Raw genomic sequence first — 18,063 nt, 5'->3', positions numbered from 1 at the left:
GTGTAGTTTGCAGGATTTCAAAATGAGAGCCTCTGTCTCAGAGGGCGTGGTATGAGAACAGGATGTGCCAGCCATAGCCTTTCTCTCTGCTGTAGTACGATAGACCACGTATTATACGTCACTATACCTTTTTTTTGCACATCAAAAGATACAAAGTAAATTGTGTGCTATTTTATATTCTAAATCATAATACAGATACAGTGAAGTGCCTTCTGTGCCCACACAGAGTTAGGCACATAGTGTTACAGGACCATATTTTGGATGTAATTAATGAAAGGTTGTGGTGCGTGTTCTCAGACCGGCGCACACAGCTTAGTGTGGTATTTTTCTTTTTAAAAAAGCTCATAACTGACTGTTAATAGTCTCATAGCACAACACAATGCGTGCAAGGCTGGGATTTTTTTCTCATAAAGTTTTCTATTGATTAAAAAAGAACTTCATACTCGGGAACTCTAAAGTGCAGTCAGTTTGAAAACTGAAGGTAAAACGTACGTTACTTTTGTGATAAGAAACTGTTCAGTCAATAGGTGTCCTGTCCCGTTCACCTTGGGATCTCAGATGCGTCTGCCTGGGGGAAATCCTTTTCTCTTTAGCACCATGCTTTTTCTTCTGTTTCTGCACTTTTTTTTTTCTTTTCTGTTCTTTATCTAATCTCATATTCTGCTATCCATTTTCGTAAAAGCTCACAAATTAAGTAGGGCTAAAAAGGAGGAGGAGGAGGAGGAGGATGTTCTTGAACCAAATGTGGTGCTCCCACATTTCATCTCCAATTATAATCACAGATGAAACTTCTGCTTTTACACAACTGCCTTTTCCAGAAGCCTCACAGAAGGCAAAGGAGTCTGTCTTGGCTCTCCTGAGAAGCTGCCGCTCCAGTTCTTCTGTTTCCAATCTTGACTACACCATTGCAGTAGCAGTCTTCAGACTTCATTAGACAGTGTTTCTTTATTTACAGTAGAGAGTGTAACATAAAATGATATTAAAATGGATAGTGATGGAGTATTGAAATGATACCTGCATTAACCTGTGAAACAGGCACAAAGCAATGTGTGGTCTAAGAATGGTACTATTCTAATTGTACAGAGTATGAAGAAACTGTGATTTCTCAGCAACCGTGAATGCTGCCGTAGAGGTGCTGATACCATTTGTGGTTGAGACTTGTTTCTGAGGGTACTACAAGTGTTGTGCAGCCACAGTATCACTGCCACAACTCTAGTTCAAAATAAATGCAATCAATCTTTCCCCCTTTTTAAAAGTAACTTCAGAAAGCTGACGTAACATTTCTTGTTTATGATATTGATGGGAAACCGAGAACGTATTTGCATAATTACAAAACATCAAACATGACTAGACACATCCAGATTTTATTACTAAATCCATTTTTTTCTAGGTCTTAACGCAGAGAACGACGTCTAACAAATTTCCTGTCAATCTGATTTTGACATTTGTGAATCCATGTTGTTCCAGTAAGCCTCGATATTCAGAGCCGCTTCTCTCCTTTCCCTCTGTCTGCACAAGCATGTTCAAAGACTGCAGCAGAGCTGTACTCCTGTTCTTCTTCTCATTATCCAATACCATTTCAGCCAGCAAAACCCCACAGCCTAATTTAAAAACAAATGCATGCAACAGTACTAATCCATTATCAGGCAAGAGAATTTCTGCTACCATATGTAAGGGTGCAAACTACAAGACACAGGTGATATCATTTATCATTTATGGATTTGCTCTGCTATTAAATGACTAATCCACTATTAAAGGTAGAATCCACTCCTCTCACAAAACCCAGGAAATTTCCTTCGACACTATGGAGGCATCCCTCACAAGTCAAGTCACGTCTCTGTTTCCAGGGAAAAGAGGGGATGACTTCTGTAGACTTGGCATGAGGGTTATGGAAAACAGTAAGACAGTAGTAGTTACATCTCTTTGGGATATATTGCTGCTTGGCATTCATATTGAAATGGTGCCAAGCAGACAAAACGGTGGATGGCGAGCATTATAGAAACAGTAAAGTCAGTGTTGTACATTATTTCTGTAGGAACTGAGGTCTTTGTGGTGGGACTGACCTAGGGACACGAGCAGAACTTAAATGATCCTGTTTACACACAGCCTCTTCTGAATCTCCTCAGAGCCATTCCTACCCGTACACCTCAGACATTTAACAATTGATAAAAAGTAAATTAAACATAATACTGCAGTTTCTTAAGAGAGGAGACTGGGATCTGCAGATAAAATTGCTCACTGAGACCTCGGTGTCAACTATCAGGAGTCATGAAAGTCCTTCAGACACCTTATTAATAAATTCCATGTCTCTTCCCTGCATCATCAGCTACCTTACTAAATGCAAGTTCAAGCCACCTACCCTGTGATGAACCAATGACACAGTTTGCTTCACAAAGAAAAAGGATCAGCCAAGCATGTCTGAGGTGAGCTTGAACCGACATTATCTGTCCAGTGGGACTCTTCTGCCCCAATTCAGTCATCTACAGATTAGATGGCTGTATTTCAGCTAGCCCTCTTAAATACGCTCTATCAACTATGAAATGTACAATCACTTTTCTTAGGAAAACCAGGAAACTTCCTTTCACAGATAGGTGAGACAAATCATCCTCTGAAAATGCCTGTTTTTCTACTGATTGGAGAGCTCAAGGTGACTAGATGATCTGAATGCCTATATTTAGGTATCTAAAGTTAGGGTGATGAAGCCCATTTTTTATGATTCAGTGATTTCTATTCCCTCCCCCCTTTCCCGTGTGATTCTCCTTTGCCTTCAACAGAGAGACCCGGGAATCGCTGTTCCTGGCTACACAGCAAACGTTGCTAGGTAGGGTAATGCAGGACTATCATTTCTAAGTCACCATTATATTACAGCTTTGGAAGACGGTGTCCAAATTTTGTACGCTCTGAAAGGAGGACACAAATAGAATGGCCATTATAATTTGCCACAGAAAGTTATTCAGGAAATCCAGATAACATCAGGGTAATCTGGAAAAATATACCGAGAAAGCACAACCAGTGTGGGAAGAACACCTTCAAAAATTAGACACGTTAAATTAAGTTAGTACAGAGAAAAAGAAAAAAAAAATCTCTCTACAGTTAATCAAGCTTTACTGATGTAATTGAAATTGCTTCACAAGAGCTACTGAAATAGAGCTAACTTTCAACCCTTTCAGGAAGCATACTTTGATGAAGAAATTTTGGCCATGGTTTTATAGGAGATAAAAATTAATGGTCATAACAGTCTTTTCTGAATTAGAAAGTCATTTAATCCAGATGTTCATTGCTTAGCAAGGACATAATTTCCGGCCAAAAGATGGGGGGGAGGAGGAATTAAAGTGCCAGCCCTCCAAAAACTTTTTTTAAAAACAAAAAAACCCCCCACATTAAACACTTCCACTCTCCAGGAGTCAGCTAACACATCCAAAACTGAACTGAGAGCTCACACAAAGGGGCTTAGCCATTAAATAGCTCTTCCTAAGCTTTCGTGCTGGGTGGCTCAGATGATGAACTACCTTCCACTTCTGTCCCATTACTTTTCCAGGCACAAGTACTGTTCATAGCTGTAACAAGGTAAAAAATTGATATAAAAATGATTGAGCTAGGACAGCCAACCAAGTTGCGTCTTTCTTACAAACTTCTCTATCTTCTTCAAGGATTCTTACCTCAGCATTCAGTGACCAAGTGCTGGAGTTCTTGTTTCTGTTATTCATCTATCATTCTGTTAACCCCCACAATTCTCCACCTCAAAAAATTACTTTCTGTGGATCACATTTCCTCTACTGTTGTTAAGGCAGAATGTGGGTAAAAGACAGCATCCTCAAGAAGGCATAGCTGAATGTCACTACCTAAGAAGCAACAAAAAAACTACAGGCTTTATTGGCAGAAGTTCATTTGGATTTTAAAACTTATCCCTCTCATTCTTCATGTCTTGATTAGTGAACAGGCCGAAATTTTCCTCAGCTATGCCTGTTGCTTAGGAAGTCTTTTCAGTGTAACACCATTAAATCCACCCCTTCTACCAGTCAGCAAAAGGTACCAGCTTTCTCCAGAGCAACTGAAAAACTCAGTTTGGACATTAATGAGAGAAGACGAGTTTATCATTTCTCAGGTTTGAGAAATCATTTGACTGGGCTACATCAAATGATTGTAGAACAGCTTAGGCTGAAATGGACCACAGGAGATCTCTAGTCCAACCTCCTGCTCAAAGAGGGGCAGCTCTACAGTCATCTCAGCTTGTTCAGGGCTTTGTTCTCAGATCTTGAAACCTCCAAGGACAGAGATTCCACCACCTTTCTGGGCAACGTGCTCCAATGCTTAATTGTCCTGAGAGTACAAAGCTGCAGTGCGTTACCACAGACACCATGCCCAAGGGACTAATGCTTAGTGTGTATGGAGTGTTGTGCTTTAATCATAGAGTACATTGAGGTTGTGTGGTAGCCAAGCACATTCTATTCAAATTTTACAGTCCGATACATAGTACTTAGAGGCACAGTTTTAAAGTCTGTGACAGTTACAGGTGTGCCAACTTTAGGATTGAAATTTTCTGACTCAAACAGCTTATAGCATCTTAAAGAATAGCATTACAAACTTTATGAATAACTATGAGATGAGAAACATCTGATTGCTGGAATGAGTTCTCTCAAAATACAAACCTGTTAAGCATGATGGCAAGCTTCATGTCAATATGGAGAAGAAACATTTTTAATTTATTCAGTTGTTGAATATTTTGCCTTATCTCTTTAAATGTCTGTAGAGATGAAATCAGTCAAATTTCCATTCATAAAAATCTTCTGCTAAAAATTAAAAACCCCAATGTGGTAGAAGTTTGACATTTCCCCCATTTCGTGCAGGTGAAATGCGCTGTAGTAAGTATATTTCTCATGATGAATTGAATCACTGTGGCACTTTGGCTTTACTCAGTGCTCAAAGAGCAAAGTAACTTCTGATTAAGTAACATGAGGCAGAGTCTACCAGGCAGATGCAACTCTTGACCTTGCTCGTCAACTCTCTTTAATTTACTGAGGTTGGTGATTCAGCATAGGCACGGCCTCTTTCACACTGGCTTATTGGGATTATTGCTGTAGAATTATGACAGGGAAGAAACTCACAACTGATAGAGAAGCAAGCTAGTTTGAAAGTGCAGCTTTAATCTTCAGGAAGGCTTCCACTACTAAGTACACTTTAAATAGAAAAAACAAATATCAGTGAAGTATCAGGAAAAAATAAACATTAGGAGAGGTGACATTAGTGAGAAATTACTTGACGAGATGGGATACAGTATGTACTTCTCCAATTAAAGACTGGAACATGAAGAAACTTCTATTTTTAATTCTCATAAGAGAATTTAGACATAAGTCCTAAAACTCACCTCAAGTAATGAGACAGAAAGCATATGTGGCCATTTAACCATATTCAGAAAAACCTGAAACTGATAGGAACCGATAGGAACAGCTCTCAACTGCAGCCTGTGTGGGCGCATACTGTGGCTGGAGGTCAGAGGCTGCTGAAGTTTCTCTGTGACAGTGTAGCTGCTGTAGGAACGTGTTGAGCTTTGTCCTATTCTCACTTTTGCCTGCGGAAAAAGTGCTTAAAAAGGGTATCATTGAGATGCTTTTGAGTAAAGCCCCACAGAAAAGTGAAAAAGAGGACTAGCACTCCCAAATTCAGACAGATGGTACAGTATTCATTTTTATTTTTTCATTCCTGATAAAAATGAGCAGTAACCACTGAATACACTGCAGAGGGAGAATTCTCTTTAATTTTAAGGTCCAAAAAAACTAAGGTATTAATGTGGCTCATAAAAGCTTGTAGTTTTAACTTGCCATGCTATACAGCTATGTCAAGTCTGCAAACTAGCCAAAAGAACTGCACATGAAGGTGTTTAATACATAGGAGTTTTGGCCTGCCACAGACATTTCTTAAATGCATAGAACTCACTCCTGCAGAAGGTGCAGTCCAACTTTTATTCAAGGCCTGTAACAACTATGCTTCAGATAAAGGGTCAAAATGATCCTAAACTGACAATATGTGCTGGCTGATGATGGGTATATTGCACAAGTGTTGTAAAAACTCAGCATCCCAGTTTGCTTCTGGGCACACTACGGTGACAGATTCTTCTTGAAGCACAGAACAGCATCTAGTAAGTTTCCTGTGATCTTAATTTGTACATTTGTGAATCCGTATTTCTCCAGTAGCTGTTTATATTCTGAGCCACTTCTCTGCTTGCCTTCAGTCATACCGAGGGACTGCAGTACAGCTCTAGGAGGGTGCGTCTTGTGTTCGTCAAGCACAATTTCTGCCACTAGCAAGGCACTTCCTGCATTTCCAAAACAACCAAAAGTGGCTCAGTAAAGTGTTTCTAGCTTCAAGTTTTTAGTGTTTTGTTCAGAGACAATTATAGAGGTCCTCAGACTAGTGTTTTAGTGTTCTTCAGTGGAAATCAGTGACAGAACTTTGCTTTCAGTAATCTCTTCCTGGAAGCAACCATTTAATTGTTAAAAGGAAGGGGGAGTTTAGAGCACTGTCTCCACTTTAATGAAGTTCAGATCACTTCCTGACTATGCTCTTAAACTCAGTCTTGTTTCCATTTGAATCAAGCAACTCCTGTAACCATCTGTCATACCCCAATCTTTGCATAAGAAGATTAAGACAGTCACCCACAATTTTCTTTCATAATTTATAAATAGGATTATGCTTTATGGCCTAGATCTAATTTTGAATGTTCTCCTATGAAACAAACTTCATAGCTACAGTTAATCCTGTTGGATTAAGGAATCAGTTGATCTTAGCAGTCAGGCTTTTCTGCTTTTTGTCTTCTCCTTTGATCTTTAATGCTGTCCAAATATGAGTCCATAGTGTGCCCTGGCAGCCAAAAGGGCCAACTGTCTCCTGGGGTGCATCAAGCACAGCATAGCTAGCCGGTCGAGGGAGGTGACTGTCCCACTTCACACGGCACTGGTGTGGCCTACCTCGAACACTGTGTGCAGTTTTGGGTGCCTCAATATAAGCAGGACATCAAACTATTAGAGTGTGTCCAGAGGAGGGCAACCAAGATGGTGAAAGGCCTCGAGAGCAAGACTTATGAGGATTGTCTGAGGTCACTTGGGTTGTTCAGCTTGGAGAAGAGAAGGCTGAGGGGTGCCCTCACCGCCTCTACAACTTCCTCAAGGGGGGCAGCAGAGGGGGAGGTGCTGATCTCCTCTCTGGTGACCAGCAATAGGACACGAGGAAATGGAATGAAGCTGCGTCAGGGGAAGTTCAGATTGGACATTAGGGAAAGGTTCTTCACTGAGAGGGTGGTCAGTCACTGGAACAGGCTCGCCAGGGAAGTGGTCACGGCACCAAGCCTGTCAGAGTTCAAGGAGCATCTAGAAGATGCTCTTAGTCATATGGTTTAGTTTTAGGCAGTCCTGCAAGGAGCAGGGAGTTGGACTCAATGATCCTTATGAGTCCCTTCCAACTTGAGATATTCTATGATTCACATGTAGGAGAAAGCAGAAGAGGCTACATATTTCTCATTAAATCTGTGCAGATAGCAGTGTTGAACTCCAGTTTACCATATTCTGGGCACTACTGAAATAGCAAAATGATAACAAAACAAACTGCTTCTTCTTGAATACCAAAACAAATTGCTTCTTCTTGATTAATCTAAAGGAACTTTAGTTAGTCTACTTGTATGTATAGAAATAAGCACATGCTTAGTTATTTGATGATATAGGGCTTAGTAAGAAAGACTGGGCATGGCAGAGATAGGGGAGATGACATAGTTGTATGCAAAGCCTGCAACTGTAGTAAGGGTTTATTTTATATAGTTTTATTAGCAGCTTTGTTTACTTTTTTTCTGAGTAGGTTTTATCATAATGCAGGCATAGACATTCAAGCACAGGCTACTATGACTGGACAGAAAAATACGTTTTTTTAATATTTTTTAATCATTCTTATGATTACTCATTATGTTTACGCATTAACATGCACCTTTAAGCCCACAAGATGGAAAAACTTACCTGGTTTGCAAACAGCTGCTATCTTGCTTAACAGCACATGTATCTTTTCATCAGGCCAGTCATGAAGAACACGTGAAAGGATGTAAAGATCTGCTTCTGGAAGATTATCTTTGAAGAAGTCACCTGTTGGAAAGCAGAGTTAGTACATTCCTACAGAAACCACAGAGTACATTCCTGTAAAATGAAATAAAAATATTGCAGAGGAACTAGGAGCCTCAGCAGAGGTAAAGAAAGAAACAAGAATGAACAGGCATAGGGATGCACCGATTTGCAGATAAGGGAAATATATTTAAAGAGAAGAGCAGATCACAGGTAAGAATTCTGTAACATATTAAAATGGTGAGGAAGCCTGAAGTAAGGAAGGAGACATTGAAGTCTTTTGTAGCCATCACGTTGATCTTGCCTAGAAAAGAAAAGTCTGAGACAAGGACACGCAGCCTTTACTCCCAGTGGTACTCACAAATGACTAATTCATACTTCCTTATTTATCCACATTCTCCAACCATAGCCAGTTTGGTTTTATCCCCACAGGCTTGAGAAATACAATGTCCCCATTTAGCATGGGTGAGCCTACATTGCCTTATACTAAGACACATTTGGTGTTGGAGCAGGTAGCACACCATTTTCTGCAGCAGAAGAGCCTGCTCTGTGCTCCAGGATAACAGAAATAAGACAAAAGATCATGTGTTACATTTACCTGACACAAATGTCACTGGAGCTGTGTGTTGTCCTGAAGGCTGAAAGTAAGAGGTGTTTGCAATGACTTCTGGAAGGTCAAATACTGTGACCTTGAGATTTGGGTATATTTGTACTAATCCATGAGCCAGAGCTCCAGTGCAACCTGTTGAAAGTTTAAAAAAGTCAATCAAGTCTTTTCTCCCAGCATTTGCAGACATTTTTAAAGACATTAAACATTAAAATAGAGACATCAAATCAGAATTAGAGGTAGACAGACAGCTCCACAATTAACATGGGCAATAGCACTTCCTGGTGGATAGAGCAATGTTTTAAAGCTTGGGGAATGCAGGCATGACTCCTTACCGTCATAGAATTGCTAGTATGACCTTTGGTACTAGTACTTCAGGGGGTTTCTGGGGATAGAATAATATTAATGGAAGAGCAAGGACTTGTAATTTGTGGATGAAGAGCACTAGAACTATTTACCATTTACAAAGCACTGATATATGAAGTTTGACAAATACTCTCCAGCATGGTGAAGAATAGGGATGGTAAAATCTTGGAGTCTCTGCGCAAGTGGCAAAGATTGCACCAGTATTGTGTTAATTCCTCTAACAAGCTGTCCACCTCCCCAGGCACTAAGTAAAGTGTTCCTCCTTCAGTGGATCTTTCTCTATGTAGTAACACTCCCTCTGTGCAACTCCAAGCATAGGGGAAAAAAAAAAGACTCTGACAAGAAGAGTTTATTCAGGTGTATCATCAGTCCTCAACATTTTGGTGGTCATCTTAGATATTAATAATTAAAACAACACACAAAACAAACCCATTCTAAAAGAATCAAAACTTTCTGATCTAGCAGTGCAGTGTTTCAAGTTTGACACCCCAATATAGAAGGATTCAGAAATAAATTTTTTTACTTTTGAAAATCTTGGACATGCCAAAAGACAGCAACAGCATAGTTGAAGACGGAGCTCCCAGCCAATATTGTATCAGCTGAGCCACAAACCACCTTGTTTTCTGTGTTGAGCTGTGTCAGATTGTGAAAACATTCACTTATTTCAAACTACTCAAATACCATTTAAGTAACTCTGCTTTCAGTTAACTGCATTCAGTCCTTTTATTCTGACATTACAATACCAGAAAAATAAGAGTAGATAATATTACTGCAGTTCCAGTAAAAAAAATACATGTTTTAAGTAATAAAATATAGAACTAAAATCCAGCTTTTCCCTTTAATTTGTATACAAGTTCAATTACAGGCAATACCTCCTAAGTCACAAGCAGATTCAAACTGTGAAAGATCAAATGCTGTAGCCACATCTCTTGCTGTCAGGTGGGCAATGCTGTGCATGGCAGCCATAAAACGCTGCTTCACCTCCTGGCTGTGATAATAGTCCTAAAAAGGGAAAAAAAGCACAGTAATTCAAGTTTATTTTCATTACTTAACTAAAACTATGTATAACCAAGGCAGTAGGTCCACACTATAAACATTAGAATTCTAAAATTAAAAGATGAGTTAAAAGTGCCATTGACTGGTTGCTCATCCGAGTCCTTTGCTGTTTCACTGCAGTGATAAACAGATTTTTGCATTCTCTCCAAAATTCTGATCACACAGGCATCTTTTGCAGTGCGTCTCAAAGGACGTACACTTAGCTGGTTTGAACCTGGTCTTGGTGATGTCCCAAGGGCTGTTAAATTCAACACTTCTGCCCACTGAAGCTGGGGCAGCATAGCAGGAAGAAGCACTGAAAGCACTGTGCTTTTTAAAGAAATACTGTGCCTTTGATATACATTTACTAACACATTTGCTCCACAGCAAGATGTCTCCACACTTTAAACTGCTTGAAAGGACAGACTGAGTTTTTTCTCTCAGTCTCCTAAAGTGTTCCTCCTCCTTCTTGATATACTCACAAATTGCTTTCATTTAATTCTGACATTTATTCTCCCATGATGGGAAATAACTAGATGATTGGACCATAACTTAAACCGGAAACATTAAAGCTCATACTGCGTTTTTTTGATTAGGTGAGATGCAAGCATTCAGTACCAGAACCTCATGCCTTTACCTTTGAAATGATACACAGGCATGAATCCCTTTATGTCTCACTTTCATACAAACTTCATCCGTTATGTCTGGTTTTACAGCTACCATGAAGTTGAAGTATCTCCAAGCTGCGGTATGCACAGTGCCATAGGCAGCCCATACATTCTGTTCGGACACACAATCCTGTAGATATATGGAGCCCAGGCTTGAACTGGTGGTGACTCCTGCTGCAAGCATCACCCAAGCAAACTCAAGTTGCTAATCCAGATGTTTAACAAAGGATGAGATCCAGTTCACCTACGTTAAAACGCTTAACTTGCGCATAAGTATCTACTGCAGTATCTATCCTAAAGCAAAGTATCTAAACTCCCTTTAAAAGAGCCTTTGAAGGATTCCTGAAGGAGGTTCTGTCCACCAGTAATCTAGGCACTAACATTAGGCTAACAGGACTTTCTTAAGTCTCCAAAAGCCCTTACTTCCTTCCACCAACTATATATGAGGGATGTAGACCTCTCCTTTAGGAGACCGGCTTCATCAGCATCTAGATCTAGAAGCTACGTATAAATTAAGAACCTCAGGATATAATATGAAGTACACTTCAAGCCAGCACTGCTGTCAGAGATGAAGTCCTGACATATTCTCCTGCTCACTCCACTAGCCCTCTCCTTAAACAGGCACAAATATTTATGCCCCCCAACCTGCTTCACCAGGTGGATAACTGACAAGTTAGGCTAGTTATAACTCTAAGTGATTCTCCAGTCTGAACACATCCACCTGGGCTAACATTGGAAAAGGAATGCTACAGAGATGGAAACGGATGGAAGAAAGGATTACAATTCTTATCAGCAATATATGCCAGCTTGAAGCATATACAAAACTGCAAACCTTCATAAAAGGATCTCTTCTCCACTGCATGAAGCAAATTTGAAAACAGCTTTGATTACACTGTCAGCACAGATTGAACTGGATGCACATCAGTACCAAGTGACTGGCATCCAATATGGAAGGAGTGCATGTGTGATAAGGTACTACCTGGCGTTACAAAAAGGCCACATAAATGTAAATCAAACAGGCCCAGAGGTTGTTCTGAGAGTGTGTTAGCTGGATGGGCAACATTTTAGCCAGACAATTTTCATCAGCACTCAAATTTCTTGGTATGTTCTGTGATTGCTCCAGCACTTTAAAGCCTAAAGTTGAAGAGAACAGAAGTCTGGGACTAGTGACTTGCATTGCATTTCTACCATTTCTGAACTTGACCAACTTTCTTAGACAGTTCAGTCTCCATTTGCCCCTAGATCAGTTCTGGGCTCCTCACAGCTAGTTTTGATACTCGTAAGAGTTTACATTACCTTAAATAAATCCTCCGCTTTCTTTCCAAAGGCTCGATGGTTCTGCCTGCTGCCTTCTTTGACAGCAGACTCCAAGTTTGTGAAGAGAGGCCAAAGGTGGTCATTAGAGTGGATAATATAGCCATGAAGTGAGTATTCACCATCTGAGGTCAGGTAGGTATTTGCTGAATCTGTATTACTGTAACCTTATGGGAAGAAAACAACTGTAACCAGCTTTGTTTCAGTACTTTACAACTGTCATTTAAAATCTGAAGGGGTGTTTTCCTGTGTAGCTGTTAAATAGCTAGCAAATCCTGATCTTAGGATGATACTATTTTTTGTGCAAAGATTTCTATGAAATAATTCTAAAGGTCTTCTCATTCTTAAAAGAGCAGGTACTTTGTTTATAAAAAGAATTTAGATGCCGGAGGACATAGATAGGCACTGATTTTTTGTTTGTTTGGGGTTTTTTGGTTTGTTGTTTTGGTTTTGTTTGTTTGTTTTTGTTGTTTTTTTTTTTTTTTAAAAAAAAGAGTACCTCAGTTACTACACCTGATATTCAAGGGAGAGTAGCAGAAGTTCCTCATTCTTGACTGCATTTTTCTTTAGATTATGGCTTCTGCTTCCCTTAAATTCAAGCTTTCTCCAGTATGTTTTGCCTTTAGGGCTTTCTCCTTGGTCTTGTCCTCTAACAGAGTTGAAAGCCTCCTTTATTTCCTTGTCTTGGCACTTGACCATTTCAAGTCTTACTATGTAAATGATGCATATGGAAACTTATAACTACATAGTGCAGACTGAAAAAGTTAATCCTACTACTGACTCCCTCACCTACATACACCTTCAAGCACTGTTCCAGTTAGGGGCACTAAAATTTAAGCTGTTGTCCATGAAGAGGGACACATTCCAGAGCTCTCCTCATTAAAACCCTGATTCTCTGCTGAAGATTGTGAGTCTGCGTTGTTGCAGCAGGGAATGGAACTTGGTCCTTATTTTAGATAGAATCATAGATACATTTAGGTTGGAAAAGACCTCTAAGATCATCGAGTCCAACCATTAACCTAACACTACCAAGTCCACCACTAAACCATGTCCCTAAGCACCACATCTACAGGTCTTTTAAATACCTCCAGGGATGGTGACTCAACCACTTCCCTGGGCAGCCTGGTCCAATGCTTGACAACCCTTTTGGTGAAGAAATTTTTCCTAATATCCAATCTAAAGCTCCCCTGGCACAACTTGAGGCCATTTGCTCTCGTCCTATCGCTAGTTACTTGGCAGAAGAGATCAACACCCACCTCGCTACAACCTCCTTTCAGGTAGTTGTAGAGCGCGATAAGGTCTTCCCTCAGCCTCCTCTTCTCCAGACTAAAAGTCCCAGTTCCCTCAGCCGCTCCTCACAAGACTTGTGCTGCAGGCCCTTCACCAGCTTCGTTGCCCTTCTCTGGACACGCTCCAGCACCTCCATGTCCTTCTTGTAGTGAGGGGCCCAAAACTGAACACAGGATTCGAGGTGCGGCCTCACCAGTGCCGAGTACAGGGGCACGATCACCTCCCTGCTCCTGCTGGCCACTCTATTTCTGATACAGGCCAGGATGCTGTTGGCTTTCTTGGCCACCTGGGCACACTGCCGGCTCACGTTCAGCCAGCTGTCGACCAACATCCCCAGGTCCTTTTCTGCCTGGGGCAGCTTTCCAGCCACTCTTCCGCAAGCCTGTAGCATTGCGTGAGGTTATTGTGACCCGAGTACAGATGATACATCTGAGCTATTACACTGCTCCCTGGGACTGCCCACGCAACTTCTTCTTAGAAATTTGGTCAGTACTATGTCCAGAGAGCAAAAGCAATCTAAGGATTCCTCAAAGGAGACCTGAAAGTGTTCATTAGGTAAAGTCTGCCCCCAAACGAAACAATTCCAGCTACTAATAATGAAAGCAAAGAACCAACAATCCATTCCCCCTTCCCCCAAATCCAAGTTACCCACAATACCAAGTCAGACCCAGTGACCTTCAAAGCATCTCTTCCAGTCCTACATGTCTTTCAGTACTATATGCAGTTGGGGGGAGGAGAAATTAAGTCACCTTGTGCTGTTTTCTCCAGTAATCCAAGAGCAGCACATGCATCAAGGAGTCTTTCTGTTCCACACACAGAGGTTCCAACCTCCTCTGCAACATCCACAGCCTTCAGTGGACCTTTATCTTTCAGATGATCAAACATCTTCAGCTTAGAGGCTACAAACAGGGCCTACATGCAGGAGAAAATTTGTTAGCATGCTGTGTTTAAAAGACTGCAATCAAGAAGCAAAAGAACTATACCTTTTGCCTAGAATTATTCTACACAACTATTGTTCTTTAAGAAGTGCAACACAGTTTAACAAAACTCCTAAAAATTGCTATGCTACTTTTCCTTCCCTCTCAAAGGGTTTCACTATCTTAGCCAAGTAACAGAATTTTTAACAAAGGTGTTTGGGAGAAAAGGGAACTCAAAATATTCTGGAACGCAGTTCACAAACAGAGAGGACTGGTGGGAGATGTGGTGGTCAGAGGCCAGCTTGAGCTTAGCGACCATGAAATGATAAGGATACTCAATACTTAGTGAAGTAAGGAGGGGGGTCAGCAAAACCGCTACCATGGACTTCCAGAGGGCGGACTTTGGCCTGATCAGGACACTGGTCGAGAGGGTCCCTTGGGAGACAGTCCTGAAGGGCAAAGGGGTCCAGGAAGGCTGGACGTTCTTCAAGAAGGAGGAGGCGCAGGAGCAGGCTGTCTCCATATGCCGTAAGAAGAACGGGTGGGGAAGATGACCGGCCTGGCTGAACAGGGAGCTCTGGCTGGGACTCAGGGAAAAAAGGAGAGTTTACCACTTGTGGAAGAGGGGCAGGCAACTCAAGAAGAGCACAGGGATCTCGTTAGGTCCTGCAGAGTGGAAATTAAAAAGGCAAAAGCCCAGCTAGAACTCAACCTGGCCACTGTCGTGAGAGACAACAAAAAATGCTTTTACAAGTATATTAATGACAAAAGGAGAGCCAAGGAGAATCTCCATCCTTTATTGGATGCGGGGGCGGGGAACCTTACCACCAAGGACGAGGATAAGGCTGAGGTACTTAACGCCTTCTTTGCCCCAGTCTTTAATAGTCAGAGCAGTTATCTTCAGGGTACTCAGCCCCCTGAGCTGGAAGACAGGGGCGGAGAACAGGATAAACCCCCCATACTCCAAGAGGAAGCAGTTAACAACCTGCTACGCCACCTGGACACTCACAAGTCTATGGGGCCGGATGGGATCCACCCAAGGGTACTGAGGGAGCTGGCAGAGGAGCTTGCCAAGCCACTCTCCATCATTTACCAGCAGTCCTGGTTAACTGGGGAGGTCCCGGACGACTGGAGGCTCGCCAATGTGACGCCCATTTACAAGAAGGGCCGGAAGGAGGATCCGGGGAACTACAGGCCAGTCAGTCTGACCTTGGTGCCGGGGAAGATCATGGAGCGGTTCATCTTGAGGGTGCTCACAAGCCATGTGCGGGACAACCAGGGGATCAGGCCCAGCCAGCACGGGTTCATGGAAGGCAGGTCCTGCCTGACCAACCTGATCTCCTTCTATGACCAGGTGACCCACCTAGTGGTTGAGGGAAAGGCTGTGGATGTGGTCTACCTGGACTTCAGTAAGGCCTTTGACACTGTCTCCCACAGCATTCTCCTAGAGAAGCTGGCGGCTCACGGCCTAGACAGGTGCACTCTTCGCTGGGTAAAAAACTGGCTGAACGGCCAAGCCCAGAGAGTTGTGGTGAACGGAGTTAAATCCAGTTGGCGGCCGGTCATGAGCGGTGTTCCCCAGGGCTCAGTACTGGGGCCGGTCTTGTTCAATATCTTTATCAATGATCTGGACGAGGGGATCGAGTGCTCCCTCAGTAAGTTTGCAGACAACACCAAGTTGGGCGGGAGTGTTGATCTGCTCGAGGGTAGGAAGGCTCTGCAGAGGGACCTGGACAGGCTGGATCCATGGGCCGAGGCCAACTGTATGAGGTTCAACAAGGCCAAGTGCCGGGTCCTGCACTTGGGTCAGAACAACCCCATGCAACGCTACAGGCTTGGGGAAGAGTGGCTCGAAAGTTGCCCAGAGGAAAAGGACCTGGGGGTGCTGGTTGACAGCCGGCTGAACATGAGCCAGCAGTGTGCCCAGGTGGCCAAGAAGGCCAATGGCATCCTCGCTTGTATCAGAAATAGTGTGGCCAGCAGGAGTAGGGAGGTGATTGTGCCCCTGTACTTAGCATTGGTGAGGCCGCACCTCGAATACTGTGTTGGGTCCCTCACTACAAGAAGGACATTGAGGTGTTGGAGCGTGTCCAGAGAAGGGCAATGAAGCTGGTGAAGAGCCTGGAGCACAAGTCTTATGAGGAGCAGCTGAGGGAACTGGGACTGTTTAGTCTGGAGAAGAGGAGGCTGAGGGGAGACCTCATCGCGCTCTACAACTACCTGAAAGGAGGCTGTAGTGAGGTGGGTGTTGGTCTTTTCTGCCAAGTAACTAGCGATAGGACGAGAGGAAATGGTCTCAAGTTGCGCCAAGGGAGGTTTAGATTGGACCTAAGAAGAAATTTCTTTACTGAAAGAGTGGTCAAGCATTGGACCAGGCTGCCCAGGGAAGTGGTTGAGTCACCATCCCTGGAGGTATTTAAAAGGCATGTAGATGAGGCCCTTAGGGACATGGTTTAGTGGGCATGGTGGTTGGGTTGACGGTTGGACTCGATGATCTTAGAGGTCTTTTCCAACCTTAATGATTCTATGATTTTGTGATTCTACAGATTTCATATGAAGACCACCTCTTTATTCAGGTACTTAGCATATCCCCATCTATAAGCTTGTTCCATAAGGTCAAACATTCTTAAGCATCTGAAGTACTACCAAAAGATCAAATTAAATTTGATTTACCCAAAACGTAAGGAACTGGAAAACTCCTCTAAGGCAGTGTAAGAGTTTCAGTTGCTAAAATATTGGTCTTTGTTTAATAAAAATTAAGGGAAAAAAGAATAAAACTTCAGAGCACAACTCTACTACATGCACACCTTAACAGCACACGTACGTATGGGAATGAGGAAGAGAGAACAGCCTGATGGTGAAGAAAAACCCATGGGCAACGCAGCTAAGTTGAAAAACTCAGCTGAACTTGTAGAGATATGCTAACCAAACCAGAGAGGAAAGTTAATATGCGATAATATATACCTCTGCATTTGAAATTAATTTGCAATTCTGCAGTTTCAGTATTCTGAAATGGTTAAAACACTAAAACCAAGGAATTTATGTAGAGCACAAGAGTGGAAGCGCACACAGCAATCACAGAACCATTTCTTTGCAACTCTGGGCAAATATAATATACTTTAAAAATCAAAGGCAGTCAAAGAAAAAAAATGGATTGACATTCTGTTTAATAGAAATCACATGGAGAAAAAGAGATTAACTTTGAGAGGAAGGTCTGGTACTGTGTGTCTATATATTTTATCATCTTCATCCTCTTTTTACAGTTTCCTCTGTTATTCTAATAAGAACGTATAGCTGGGATTTATTATAATCCAGGCTTTCACAATACCGAACCAATTGCATCTAGTCTACAACCATATGGCTTCCAAGACCTGCCCAATCTTTGGACTGATACCACCTGGAAACTATAAGAACAGGAAAGAGAAGGTGAGAAGATAGGGTCAAAAACTTGGCTGACCCAAATCACTCTTTCTACCATTCTGTAATTCTCAGTTCAAGGGGGGGCGGGGGGGGGGAGGGAGGGGGAGTCAAAAGAAGAAAAAACCCCAAAGGGCAGAGTATGGATCAGACTATGCAAATTTAGAACATATTAAGTTTGAGAAAGTATGATTTAACCCTGATCCCCTCCTGTTCTGCAACAGCAGCTCTTCAGAGTAAAATAGGTGGCAACATCTTCGTCTGCAGGACTCTGCTTTATGAAGTCCTTGAAACAACACTCAAGGATCAAAATGAAATAGAACTTGAGAGCTTTTGTGAAACTAAATGCT

At 42.1% G+C, this 18,063-nt stretch overlaps 1 protein-coding gene and 1 long non-coding RNA gene across 5 annotated transcripts in view; one reads left to right on the top strand and one right to left on the bottom strand.

The window, feature by feature from the left end:
• Positions 1-1,348: 1,348 nt before the first annotated feature.
• ASMTL (acetylserotonin O-methyltransferase like) overlaps positions 1,349-18,063 on the bottom strand; it is a 32,671-nt gene continuing 15,956 nt past the window's right edge. For 3 of the 4 annotated variants that reach the window (XM_075134133.1, XM_075134149.1, XM_075134157.1), the window contains 6 exons: positions 14,129-14,291; positions 12,072-12,256; positions 9,945-10,074; positions 8,698-8,841; positions 8,001-8,123; positions 5,125-6,313 (listed from right to left, as the gene is read on the bottom strand). In XM_075134133.1, the coding sequence (XP_074990234.1) occupies positions 6,096-6,313; positions 8,001-8,123; positions 8,698-8,841; positions 9,945-10,074; positions 12,072-12,256; positions 14,129-14,291 (963 nt within the window). In that variant the 3' untranslated portion in view covers positions 5,125-6,095. Of the gene's footprint in view, positions 1,602-5,124; positions 6,314-8,000; positions 8,124-8,697; positions 8,842-9,944; positions 10,075-12,071; positions 12,257-14,128; positions 14,292-18,063 lie in introns of those variants that run through there. The other variant, XM_075134140.1, reaches the window with a different exon arrangement.
• LOC142073927 (uncharacterized) lies at positions 1,391-8,139 on the top strand. Its single transcript, XR_012670496.1, has 3 exons — positions 1,391-1,466; positions 2,327-2,423; positions 8,055-8,139. It is a non-coding gene; the product is annotated as an uncharacterized LOC142073927 (long non-coding RNA).

This window comes from Calonectris borealis, chromosome 1, assembly GCF_964195595.1.
Source record: "Calonectris borealis chromosome 1, bCalBor7.hap1.2, whole genome shotgun sequence".
Taxonomy (NCBI): domain Eukaryota; kingdom Metazoa; phylum Chordata; class Aves; order Procellariiformes; family Procellariidae; genus Calonectris; species Calonectris borealis.
This window is presented reverse-complemented; position numbering and strand designations above follow the sequence as displayed.